The sequence below is a fragment of the Heptranchias perlo genome, chromosome 10, assembly GCF_035084215.1.
Source record: "Heptranchias perlo isolate sHepPer1 chromosome 10, sHepPer1.hap1, whole genome shotgun sequence".
In the NCBI taxonomy this organism is placed as follows: domain Eukaryota; kingdom Metazoa; phylum Chordata; class Chondrichthyes; order Hexanchiformes; family Hexanchidae; genus Heptranchias; species Heptranchias perlo.
The window spans coordinates 54676447-54689662 of record NC_090334.1 but is presented as its reverse complement, the minus strand read 5'-3'; the positions used below and the strand labels follow the sequence as shown (position 1 = coordinate 54689662).

General features: G+C 39.6%; 1 protein-coding gene across 5 annotated transcripts in view; it reads right to left on the bottom strand.

Moving 5' to 3' along the window:
• LOC137326573 (serine/threonine-protein phosphatase 2A 56 kDa regulatory subunit gamma isoform) overlaps positions 1–13216 on the bottom strand; it is a 168879-nt gene that overhangs the window by 67126 nt on the left and 88537 nt on the right. For all 5 annotated transcript variants that reach the window (XM_067991805.1, XM_067991807.1, XM_067991806.1 and 2 more), the window contains 2 exons: positions 7278–7477; positions 3042–3152 (listed from right to left, as the gene is read on the bottom strand). In XM_067991805.1, the coding sequence (XP_067847906.1) occupies positions 3042–3152; positions 7278–7477 (311 nt within the window). The remainder of the gene's footprint in view (positions 1–3041; positions 3153–7277; positions 7478–13216) is intronic.

Sequence of the window (13216 nt, the reverse complement as noted above, 5' to 3'; positions counted from 1 at the left end):
TCCTCATTAAGATGGAGAGTGAAGTAGTTGAATCCGAAACTAAGGTCCTGAATCTAAATAAAGGAAATTACGAAAGTATGAGGTGCGAGTTGGCTATGATAGATTGGGGAACTTCACTAAAAGGGATGACGGTGGATAGGCAATGGCTAATATTTAAAGAATGTGTGCAGGAATTACAACAATTATTCATCCCTGTCTGGTGCAAAAATAAATCAGGAGAGGCTCAACCGTGGCTTACAAAAGATATTAGGGATAGTCATAGATCCAAAGAGGAGACATATAAAATTGCCAAAAAAAGTGGCAAGCCTGAGGATTGGGAGCAGTTCAGAATTCAGCAAAGGAAGACAGAGAGCTTGATTAAGAGGGGAAAAGAGAGTATGAGAGTAAACTAGCAGGGAACATAAAAACTGACTGTAAAAGCTTCTATAAATGTCAAGAGAAAAAGATTAGTGAAGACAAATGTAGGTCCCTTACAGTCAGAAATGGGGGAAATTATTGTGGGGAACAAAGAAATGGCAGAACAATTAAACACATACTTTGGTTCTGTCCTCACAAAGGAGGACACAAATAACCTGCCAGAAATGTTAGGGAACCAAGGGTCTAGTGAGAGGGAGGAACTGAAGGAAACCAGTATGTGTGAAAAAAAGTGCTAGGGAAATTAATGGGGCTAAAGGCTGACAAATCTTCAGGGCCTGATAATCTACATCCCAGAGTACTAAAGGAAGTGGCCCTGGAAATAGTGGATGCATTGGTGATCATCTTCCAAAATTCTATAGACTCTGGAACAGTTCCTACAGATTGGAGGGTAGCAAATGTAACCCCACTATTTAAAAAAGGAGGGAGAGAAAAAACAGGGAATTGCAGGCCAGTTAGCCGAACATCAGTGGTGGGGAAAATGCTAGAGTCTATTATAAAAGATGTGATAACAGAACACTTGGAGGGCATTAACAGATTGGACAAAGTCAGCATGGGTTTATGAAAGGGAAATCATGCTTACCAAATCTACTGGAGTTTTTTTTTTAGGATGTAACTAGTAGAATAGATAGGGGAGAACCAGTGGATGTGGTGTATTTGGATTTTCAGAAGGCTTTTGATAAGGTCCCACACAAGAGGTTAGTGTGCAAAATTAAAGCACATGGGATTGGGGGGGGGAATATACTGGCATGGATTGCAAATTGGTTGACAGACAGGAAACAGAGAGTAGGAATAAACGGGTCTTTTTCCGGGTGGCAGGCAGTGACTAGTGGGGTACCGCAGGGATCAGTGCTTGGGCCCCAGCTATTCACAATATATATCAATGATTTGGATGAGGGAACTAGATGTAATACTTCCAAGTTTGCAGATGACACAAAGCTGGGGTGGAATGTGAGCTGTGAGGAGGATGCAAAGAGTCTAGAATGTGATTTAGACAAGTTGGGTGAGTGGGCAAGAACATGGCAGATGCAGTATAATGTGGATAAATGTGAGGTTATCCACTTTGGTTGTAAAAACAGAAAGGCAGATTATCTGAATGGTGATAGATTGGGAAAAGGGGAGGTGCAACGAGACCTGGGTGTCCTTGTACACCAGTCGCTGAAAGCGAGCATTCAGGTGCAGCAAGCTGTTGGAAAGGCGAATGGTATGTTGGCGTTCATTGCAAGAGGATTTGAGTACAGGAACAGGGATGTCTTACTGCAGTTGTGCAGGGCCTTGGTGAGACCACATCCGGAGTATTGTGTGCAGTTTTGGTCTCCTTATCTGAGGAAGGATGTCCTTGCCATGGAGGGAGTGCAACGAAGGTTTACCAGACTGATTCCTGGGATGGCAGGACTGACGTATGAGTCGACTAGGCCTATATTTACTAGAGTTTAGAAAAATGAGAGATGATCTCATCGAAACATATAAAATTCTAACAGGACTAGACAGACTAGATGCAGGGAGGATGTTCCCAATGGCTGGAGAGTCCAGAACCAGGGGTCACAGTCTCAGGATAAGGGGTATGCCATTTAGAACTGAGATGAGGAGAAATTTCTTCGCTCAGAGGGTGGTGAACCTGTGGAATTCTCTACCACAGAAGGCAGTGGAGGCCAAGTCATTAGATGTATTCAAGAAGGAGATAGATATATTTCTTAATGCTAAAGGGATCAAGGGCTATGGGGAAAAAGCGGGAACAGGGTACTGAGTTAGACGATCAGCATGATCATTTTGAATGGCGAAGCAGGCCCGAAGGGCCAAACGGCCAACTCCTATTTTCTATGTTTCTTCCAGCAAACAAGACTTCCACAACAAGCTATTTTGCTGAGTTTGGACCAAGCTTCAAACTTCTGGAAGTTACACCTCATCAGCATGCAAGCATTGTGGTTATCTGCCACAGGGAAGAATCCATGAAATTCCAAGATAAACCTTGAAACAAAATGCTCACTTTGAATTACATTTGGCTCTGGTCAATCAGAGCAAATTTGCCAGAGACGGGTCTCAGTCGACCAAGATTGGGAATGCAAAAACAAACTGTCACATTTTTTAAAACTGACCTACTGAAGTACAGAAAACACAATCAGAACAGTTAACATGTACACAGACAAACTGGTGCAAGAAGAAAAAAGTAACAAAAAGGCGTGCTCCAGAATAATGCTTCAATTGCAGAGTGGGAAGACCCCCTGATCAAAATGGCTACACAATGGTGCAAAGTTTTCAAAAAGACTGTGCTCCAAGATCTTCGGGGAAATCATGCACTGTTGTATTCGGCAGCTGAATGAACAGGAAACTGAACATTAAATTTATCTTTAGATTAAACAAGAGTTTTTTTTTAAAAAGTAATGTTTTCTTGGGTAATTGGTCACAGAATAGCATTTCAGCAATCCCTCAAAAAAGTGAAGATTTTCATAGTCTAAAATTTTCACACAGTATGGAAATAAAGAAACATAAGCGATAAAAGGTTTCAAACGACAACAAAATAGAAACACAAAAAAAAGGGGAAAATTCAAAAAACAAAGCTTTCTTCTCTGGTTGTCAGGTCATAAGCTCTGAATTAGAATGTTCAAAATATTGATAGCATACAGTACCTGTAGATGAGGCCATGCAGCCTCCAGTGTTGGTTCATCCTCTTCAGGATCAAACTCTGCTCCCGTGGGGTTAGACGATGGTGGTAATGTTCGAAACATATTCACTGCAAACTGAAAAGGTTTTCAGAGGTTAGTAGTATTTCACATGTTAAAAATCAACATTTTGATATAGTTGAGCCACTGGAAAAATGTGAAGATTAAAATTCTGAAGTTTTATTCAAGTTCACAAATAAAATATAGCTCCAGCCTATACACAATATTTTTATTATAATATTGATAGCACACAGGCCACAGATGATCCTCTGGCAAAGGTAAGATCTAGTGCACTGTGTTGATGAGTCTCTACCATTTCAAGCCAGTTTAATGAATAAAATGGACCATGCAGTGCAAAATTTTCCCAGCTTGGACCATTAACGCCCAAACTTTGAAAGTACAATTTGCAATGAATCCTTTACATTTATGAAAAAGCTAAATTTCCAAATCAAAACTGTTCAAAAGCCCCAAGTATATCAGTCAGCAAAATATAATTAAAAGCTGATCAGAATGATTGAGCAATAAAACAATTTTATATTTTTCTACTTGCCAATTTCTCAAGCTGCTTCTTTCTTTCCCCTCTCTCCCCCAAAGATGTTGACTCCTTGGTGGGTCACTCTTCATTATCTAACCCATGAATCTTTGGAGTGATTGTTGGAAGGCTCATCAACCACAGGGTGGGGATGCCCACACTTGACATCCACACATTCTAATCCAGCAGTGTTGTGATTGAATTGCTAAATTAAAATCTGCCTCAGCTTTAAACCAAAACCTTACATCAATGTTACCACAATACAAGCTATAACTTAGGCAAAAAATTGGTGGAAACCCCAGAGAAATGTAAATAGCTATTTACATTGTTTCTCAAGAGGTTCCAAAAAATTTACAGCAATCAAGGAGAATCCCTGCAGAAATTCTACCAGGTTATGTATGTGTAAACAGAATATTTAATTGAGACCATAATTTATTTTGTAGAAATGCAGCAATTTTAAAAATATTGTTACAATACTTCTGTAGTTTAGTTATGGCTTTCTTTTAAAAAAGTACTGTTGTGACATACCCAAAATAAACTATTGAAGTTTACAGTATAAAAGGAAGCTAATCAGTCCATTGTCCCTGTACTAGCTCTTGGCTAGAGCAATCCAAAATTACTCACTCCATCCTTGAGACAGCAACGACAAAAGTGAAATAAATTAGTTCTAAAAATGGGTAACAAGACAGACAGACAGATACGAAAGACGGACAAGAAAAGGACTTCCATTTATATAGCGTCTTTTATGACCTCAGGATGTTCCAAAGCGCTTTACAGCCAATGAAGTACTTTTGAAGTGTAGTCACTGTTGTAAAGCAGGAAACACAGCAGCCAATTTGCACACAGCAAGCTCCCACAAACAGTAATGAGATAATGACCAGATAATCTGTTTTAGTGATGTTGGTTTGAGGGATAAATATTGGCTAGGACACTGGAGAGAACTGCCCTTGCTCTTCTTTGAAATAGTGCCATGAGATCTTTTAGTCCACCTGAGGGGGCAGACAGGGCTTCAGTCTAATGTCTCATCCATATAGTGATTTCATTCCCTTTATAAGCACAGTGAATACAACTACATCAAATGGAACAATGCAGTTTAGGTAAATTTTCACCATAAAGCTGTCAAGTTTCTTTAAAACTAAGATTATGGGCAAATAGATAGATGCTAAATAAAACCGAAATTTTGATAAAACTATGAAGGAAATCTTGATAAAGCTACAATGTGAATGTATCAATTGATTAATGCACATTAAATTCAGCTTGGTTGGGGAACAAATCAACACAATAATTAGCATTTGTAACATTTACTCTTTGAAGTTTTAGATGAAAGGGTACAATTTCAAAGTCATTTTGATAGATTGAAAACTGGGAGTTATTCAAGTCTTGATAGGTAATGCATTTTAAATATGTTGATCCTTTCCCTGTAGAATAATTCAGACTCTAATTGAACCCTAACCTCATATACTTCACAGTTAACCTGAAAGACATGATGTGGAGATGCCGGTGATGGACTGGGGTTGACAATTGTTGACAATTGTAAACAATTTTACAACACCAAGTTATAGTCCAGCAATTTTATTTTAAATTCACAAGCTTTCGGAGGCTTCCTCCTTCGTCAGGTAAATGTGACGAAGGAGGAAGCCTCCGAAAGCTTGTGAATTTAAAATAAAATTGCTGGACTATAACTTGGTCTTGTAAACCTGAAAGACATTCACACATAGTTCTTTAATCAATTTGTGCTACGTGTTATTTGTATCATTACTTATTAAAAATAACATTTCATTTCCCAGGCCTCTTCTCTTATTCCATTCCTCTCAATAGGTTCCTAATTGTCCTCATCACCAGGTCATAGTCTATCATTTCCACCACCTACAACATGATCTCGCCACCAAGCACATTTTACCCTCCAGTCTCTGCTTTCTAGTGAGACCAGTCCCCCTTGTTCACTCTTCCACCACTCCTAATTCCAGCTGTCCTTCGGCTGGTACCTGCTCACACAACTTCAGCAGGAAATGCAACACCCATCTCATTTATCTCTTTCCACACCATTGTCTAGGGCTCAAAACACTCCTTCCATATGAGATAGCAACTGACATGTACTTCCTCCAATCCAGTATAATGGATTCACTCCTCATGGCACAGAGTTCTCTATATTGGGGAGACCAAACAACGATTAAGTGATCGCTTTGCTGAACATCAGTTTTGTCTGCAAATGTGATCCAGAACACTCTGGCTTGTCATTTTCTCTTTTCTTCCCATCCCCACAGTGACCTCTCTTTGATCTCTTATACTGTTCCAATGAAGCTCAACACACGCTTCAGAAATATTTCATTTTTCACCTGAGCGCTCTGCAGCTCTCTAGTTTGAACAATGGCCTAACTTCAAACTTTAGCTATATCCTCCGTATCGGTGGTTCTTGTGATGTGGGTACAGTCTATTGGTGTCCGGGAGGAGGGGAGACAGGGTGACATTTGGGTTGGAGATTCTTAAGTCAGCACAGCACTGCCAAAAGTGAGAGCCCATGGTGTGGACCTGTTTTTGCCCTTATGAAACAAACCGCTCCACCTCATTTTCTCTATTGTTCCTTAATTTCTCACATTTTGTTCGTATGTATCTTTCCCATGACATCCTCTCCACTCGTGCACATTATTTTGTCCTTTTTAAATCTCTGCATCAATTCACTGATCATTAGCCTATTAAGCAGTCTGCAAGTCAATTAATCCATCAACTTCCTCTCTGTGATTGCTATATCTGTCAAATCTCTTCACTTACTACAAAACACTTGCTTATCTTTCAGTCTTCAGTTCTGATAAAAGGGTACACGCCTCAAATGTCATAACCCGTCTTTTCACTTTACAGATACTAAATTGACGCTGTGTATTTCCAGAATTTTCTGTTTTTTTTAAATCAGATATCCTATGCAAGAGTGCACACTAAACGGGACTGGCTTTGCTACCCAAGTCTTTTAAAACAAACTGGATTACTGCCTACTTGTGACATTACATGTACCTATCACATGTACTAGGCCAAGAAATTGAGATATGCAGCTTGATTGAAGGGGTTATTTCTTACTTATCATCCTCAATTTTTGGTGTAAAGATGGTCCCTAATTATTTAATCACCTTTATGAAAAGATATTGAAAGAATTGGTGCCCCATCTTTCTTTTGTAGACTTTTGGAAGCTGATTTGACATCGACTCCTCTGGTAGATTGCTGCAATATTTGAGCTGTAACTCGAGTAAAAACTTTACCTGTATGCCTTCTGTTAATTTGCATTTGTAAAATTCGTCCATATATTATTAATTTGTGGATTGCTTGAGAAGTGACTGGGTCTCCATTCAAAATAACATACGAGACTTCTCTTGGATGGAAATGGATTCAGAACGCAAGGGAGAGAGTATTTGCATAGCTACTAATTTATAGTACTTTGCAGTTGTGCAGGAATACTGTTGTCTAAATTCCAATTCACACCAGTTCAACTAGTCTGGACCGGTATTTACCAGTTTAAGGAATTTGGTGCAGAGTAATTTGCTTTTGCATTGGCAGCCAGTCAAAATAAAATGAGTATTTTTACAGAGATAAAGTGGACAAAATCTAGGTGTTCATGCTCTGTCAACCATCACAAGTTTTTCCCTGGTCAAGTACTGCACAATAGATATAGACAAATTACTTACCACATGGACTACTTCTGGGTAAATGGGTTCTGTGATAACATTGCGGTTGTGTGTGATATATTCCACCATTTCGCTTAAAGCGGCCCTTTTCACTTCCTTCCATTTTAAGTCACTAAGTGGATCAGCGATAAAGTCGAAAAGGACACAGCACTGACGCAATTTTTGAATAAAAAGCTTTTCTTGTTCAGCTGCGGGAACATCTATAAAAAGAAAATCAAATTTGTTCCTTTAAAAGATAGCAAATAATCATGACAAGAACTTAAAATGTCTCTTTTTCACTCTCCCAACCCACATTAAAACAATCCTTATGCTGAATACATACATTGGGACTAACGCAGCAAATATGACAAGCACTTAACGAGTAATTATAAAGCATGTAGTTAGAAAAGTCACAGCTGCCCAGATTTCACAAGAAAATAAAATATTCACACAGAATCAGGATTCAAACACTCAAAATTTGGAATTCTGAATTCAGGAATGACATTGTTAAAGGCAGAAGTCCAGAATGCATGAAACAAAATAGCCACAACTCCATTATTTGGCAATAAAAAATGCTATGCAATTTACTTCACAAAATGGTCATTGTCATGCAAGGATCCATTCAGCAGCTAAATAGTGTTCACTATTTAGATGAGATTGCACAGCAAAAAAATTAAAAAACTGCACCAATAAAACACTGCCACATCATAAACACACATGCATGCACCTGGGTGAATAAAATGCCTGTTTTCAAGTGCATTTGGTTTAACAATTCCATTAGTGAGACATGATGTGGAGATGCCGGTGCTGGACTGGGGTGGACAAATGTAAGGAATCTTACAACACCAGGTTATAGTCCAACAATTTTATTTGAAAATCACAAGCTTTCGGAGATTATCTCCTTCGTCAGGTGAGTGTGGGATTCCTTGAACGTTTCGCATTTATAGTCAGCGAACAATACCTGGTGATTACAGATAATCTTTCCAACTGCCCGTTGTCAAGGCAATCAAAGTGTTCAGACAGAGAGGTGTTACCTGCAGGACCACCGAATATACAAACGGCCAGAACACACGACAGAGAGAGAGGGAGAAACATCCGAAAGGAAGAGAAAGACAGAGAATGACCCGTTGTATTAAAAAGATAACTTTTATTCGCTGGTGGGGTTACGTGTAGCGTGACATGAACCCAAGATCCTGGTTGAGGCCGTCCTCACGGGTGCGGAACTTGGCTATCAATTTTTGCTCGACGATTTTGCGTCGTCGTGTGTCTCGAAGGCCACCTTGGAGAACGCTTACCCGAAGATCGGTGGCTGAATGTCCTTGACTGCTGAAGTGTTCCCCGACTGGGAGGGAACCCTCCTGTCTTGCGATTGTTGCGTGGTGTCCGTTCATCCGTTGTCGCAGTGTCTGCATGGTCTTGACGAACACCTCGCTAAGGCCATCCCCACACCTCCACTACTCGCCTTCAAACAGCCACCCAACCTCAAACAGACCATCGCTCGCAGCAAATTACCCAGCTTTCAGGAGAACAGCGTCCACGACACCACACAACCCTGCCACGGCAACCTCTGCAAGTCATGCCAGATCATTGACACAGATACCACCATCACACGAGAGGACACCACCCACCAGGTACGTGGTTCATACTCCTGTGACTCGGCCAACGTTGTCTACCTCATACGTTGCAGGAAAGAATGCCCCGGAGCATGGTACATTGGCGAGACCATGCAGACACTGCGACAACAGATGAACGGACACCGCGCAACAATCGCAAGACAGGAGGGTTCCCTCCCAGTCGGGGAACACTTCAGCAGTCAAGGACATTCAGCCACCGATCTTCGGGTAAGCGTTCTCCAAGGTGGCCTTCGAGACACATGACAACGCAAAATCGTCGAGCAGAAATTGATAGCCAAGTTCCGCACCCATGAGGACGGCCTCAACCGGGATCTTGGGTTCATGTCACACTACACGTAATCCCACCAGTGAATAAAAGTTATCTGTTTTTAATACAACGGGTCATTCTCTGTCTTTCTCTTCCTTTCGGATGTTTCTCCCTCTCTCTCTCTCTGTCGTGTGTGCTGGCCGTTTGTATATTCGGTGGTCCTGCAGTTAACACCTCTCTGTCTGAACACTTTGATTGCCTTGACAACGGGCAGTTGGAAAGATTATCTGTAATCACCAGGTATTGTTCGCTGACTATAAATGCGAAACGTTCAAGGAATCCCACACTCACCTGACGAAGGAGATAATCTCCAAAAGCTTGTGATTTTCAAATAAAATTGTTGGACTATAACCTGGTGTTGTAAGATTCTTTACATTTGTCAACCCCAGTCCATCACCGGCATCTCCACATCAGGACTATAACCTGGTGTTGTAAGATTCCTTATATTAGTGAGACATACAGTGGGAAAATCAGACCTCAAATTTTTGCTTTGGCACCCAATGAGTCTTCTTGTTGTACATGTTTTATTGCAGTTGACGAGGATTCCATTAGCCTTTTTGTTATATTTTGTAGCTTTTAGTGATGTGTAAATGGACACCTAAATCCATTTGCTCTTCCACATCTCCTAGTCTCTCCCCATTAAGAGAATATTCTGATTTGTCTTTCTCAGATCACACTTTTCACATTGAACTCCATCTACCATTGTTTTGTCTACTCACTTAGTCTGCATTTGTCCCTTTGTAACTTCCTGCTCCCAACTACACAACTTACTGTGCCTGTTGGATATTCAACTCCACTCCTTCATTCAAGTGCTGAAAAGCAAAGGCACCAGTACAGATCCCTGGGAACACCATTCGTCACATCTTGCCAATCAGTGTTCTTTTTATCCCTATTATGTCTCCTACCTCTCAATTAATTTCCAACCCATGTCACAAAGTTACCTTCAATTAGGTGCGCTTTCATTTTTGATAATCTCTTATGTGGAACCTTACCAAATGCCTTCTGAAAATCCACAGACAACATTCATGCCAGTGAACTCCTCAAAAAATCCAACTAAATTGGTCAGACATGATCTACCCTTCACAGATTCACGCTGACTCTCTGATCAACTCAATCCTAAATTTACTAGTTTGAACCTGTGCCTCTTTGTGCTATCCTCGCAATTTAAATTTACAGTAATACTAGATTTACCTTTTCCATTCCCGTAACTATCTCATAAATATCCTCTTAGATGCCTTTTTTCCCAGGCCAAAAACTCCAAGTTTCACCTCTTTTTTCATACAACAGAGCTTTGACATTAGGGATCAGCTTCCTTGCTCTTCTCTGCACTGCCTCCAGAGCAGAACCGAATGTAGTATTCAAGGTGCAGTATGACCAGAGCATGTGCAGTTTAATCATAACTTTCTTGGACTTACATTCTGCAGTTTTGGCTATGGAGTTCAACATTCTATTAGCTTTAGTAATTGGTGTTCTGCATTGGTTGGACATGTTTAACATTAAGTCTACTAAAACTCCTAGGTCTCTTTCAGCTTCACCCATAGCAATTTCAACATCCATCATGGAGTATGTGTTCTACAATCATGGGGTCAAAAGCATTCAAATTAACTTTACGTTTCCAATTTTCATAGAGACCCATGGAGTTCATGGCAGGTCAGATAATACGATTTTACAAAAGGAGGGAATTGTAATGCACAATATATTATTCTGCTGCCAAGGTGAAGCTTTGTCCCTTTAAGAGCAATCCATTTAATTGTTATTTGGTGTGGAAACTGTGATTAGAAAATACGTGACAGTTTCAGGCTCCAGGTGAGTCCACCCAGCATTAAGTGATTGTGTCTTTTTTTTATTTGAACAAAGCCAAACTGCTGTGCATACAGGATGTTCTGCTTTAAATATAAAAAAGTATTTTACACTACATACTGTTCACACACTGTATGCAGCAAAAGCTAACAAAAAAAGTTTTAATACTGAGCAACTATATAATCATTATTTTAATTTTTTTGTTTGCTATAATCCTTTTGAAAGTTATTTTGTGATTTTAGTCATGGCAACAAAGATGCTGCTGTAAATTGCAATTCAAAAGCAATTTTAAAATTAATTTGCTGCAGTATTCAATAACAGGCTTTAAAGGAATCAAACAATGAGGAAATTAGCAAGAGGAGTGTTTCACCAAAGCAAACCATTCAGGATGTGAAACCTAACTCAATTTGTGCTTTCATTGGTGTTGCTAGGCAATGAAAAAACTCTATCTACTAAAAGGATGCTAAATGATAGTGGCTTCTCAATATAGCCACAACATCTTGATATTTCAAGGTAATTACACTGGGTTTAAAATCGAAGTGTAAAACATTTGGAAAAACACTTGAAAGACATTAGATTATCTGTATTTTTCTTATTCTTTCAAAATTCAACCTTCATGGGGCAGGCAGGAGAGAGGATTGGGTGGGAAGTCACTTCGAGACACTTCCTTTGCAAGTAAAAGCAGGTGGAAGTGTTGATGGTGAAGTACTTTCAATACAAAGTAATTTGTTCCTTAGAAAAAAAATAATTAGGAAATTTGTATCCTTAGAATTACTTGGACGAAATTCAAATGCCATACGCAACTGATCAAATGTTCCAAGCATCACTTATGAATCTGGACTGCAGAGTCCCCACTAGATTGTCTGGCAATGTTGGTGGCAGCAGTGACCAAATCACTGAGGAGCAGAGAAACAAAAGGAAAGGAAACAGGGTGTTTCTTTTTCCTAGGAAATTATTCAGATTGGTCAAGTCTCATACATTTTAGTTTAAAAATATAACCTATTTTAAAAGCATCTCATTCCTAAAAATAAACAGTTCCAATGTTTTAAAAAAGGCTTGAAATGTGCTTCACTCATTATAAATCTCACTCCTAACATTTACCTTACTGCACAGTCTACTTAAATTGTTTGAACCTGGACATAAAATGTCCTCCTGTCCTGTTTGACAGCTGTAAGCAGCTACAAGCTTGGTGGCCTAGGATTGTGGAGCTATATCCTGGACAGTTTTCAGACTTTGCTGCTTTTTGCAAATTTGCAAGGTAGATTCAATTCGGTTCAAGTGCAGTTTTCCAGGAAAAGTTTATTCTAGATCAGAATCCTTTGGCCGCTATCGTCAAAGCTGCATCTGGAATGTCCGCAGTAAACTGCTGCAACATGGTTCGTCATCTGCATTTGCCCAGTCACTACAGTTGAGACTTAAGTTGTATTCAGACCAATTTGGATGATTCGGCTATAAACTTAACACAATGAGCTTGGTAAAAAGCTATTCTTGCCAGTAAAGTATCGGCAGAACAAGTGTCTGTCCTAAATCCAGCTACTAATCACGGATTCCTCTGGGCAACAAGATTATCTAAATAAATGACCTTGTATCACCATGAGAACTTTTTGTAGGCTATCTGTTGAGAGGTGACATTTGTAAGCTGTTCTTCTTGCTATTTTTGTAGGAGAACACATAGGGAGGAAGATCTGGAATTCTGGGAATGCACTAGCTGTGAATAATTCAACTGCGTCTTAAAATGAAGTCTGTTGCTGTTCAGATTCTCGGATGTAAATCCACCAATTAGGAGCCTAAATAGGAGGCAGCTATCAAAAAAAAAATGCAACTAGTTCCTAGAACAAAGTAATTCTGAGGAACTTTCATTTTCTTATTGATGGCCCTTAAGGATACATTACGTCTCCCAATCCTTCTTGAAGGCATGGTATTCTCATCTAATTCGGAGTAAAATATACAACCTTCAGAGCAGTCATATTGTGCCACAGGATCAACAATATCAAATCATACTGATGCAAAGAGGGTTCTGCATCTCGTTTGCTTTTTGGGTCATTACAAGGAATGGAGGAAGTATTACTATTACAAACTGCACAAAGCCTAGCCATACTCTGCCAGACATCTTAAAAAGGAATTTTTCAGAAAGTCTTGGATGGTTTTGCTTGATCAACAACTTCACATTACAAATGTAAGAGATACATCAACTGGAAGATTTTTTTTTGGCTGAAGCC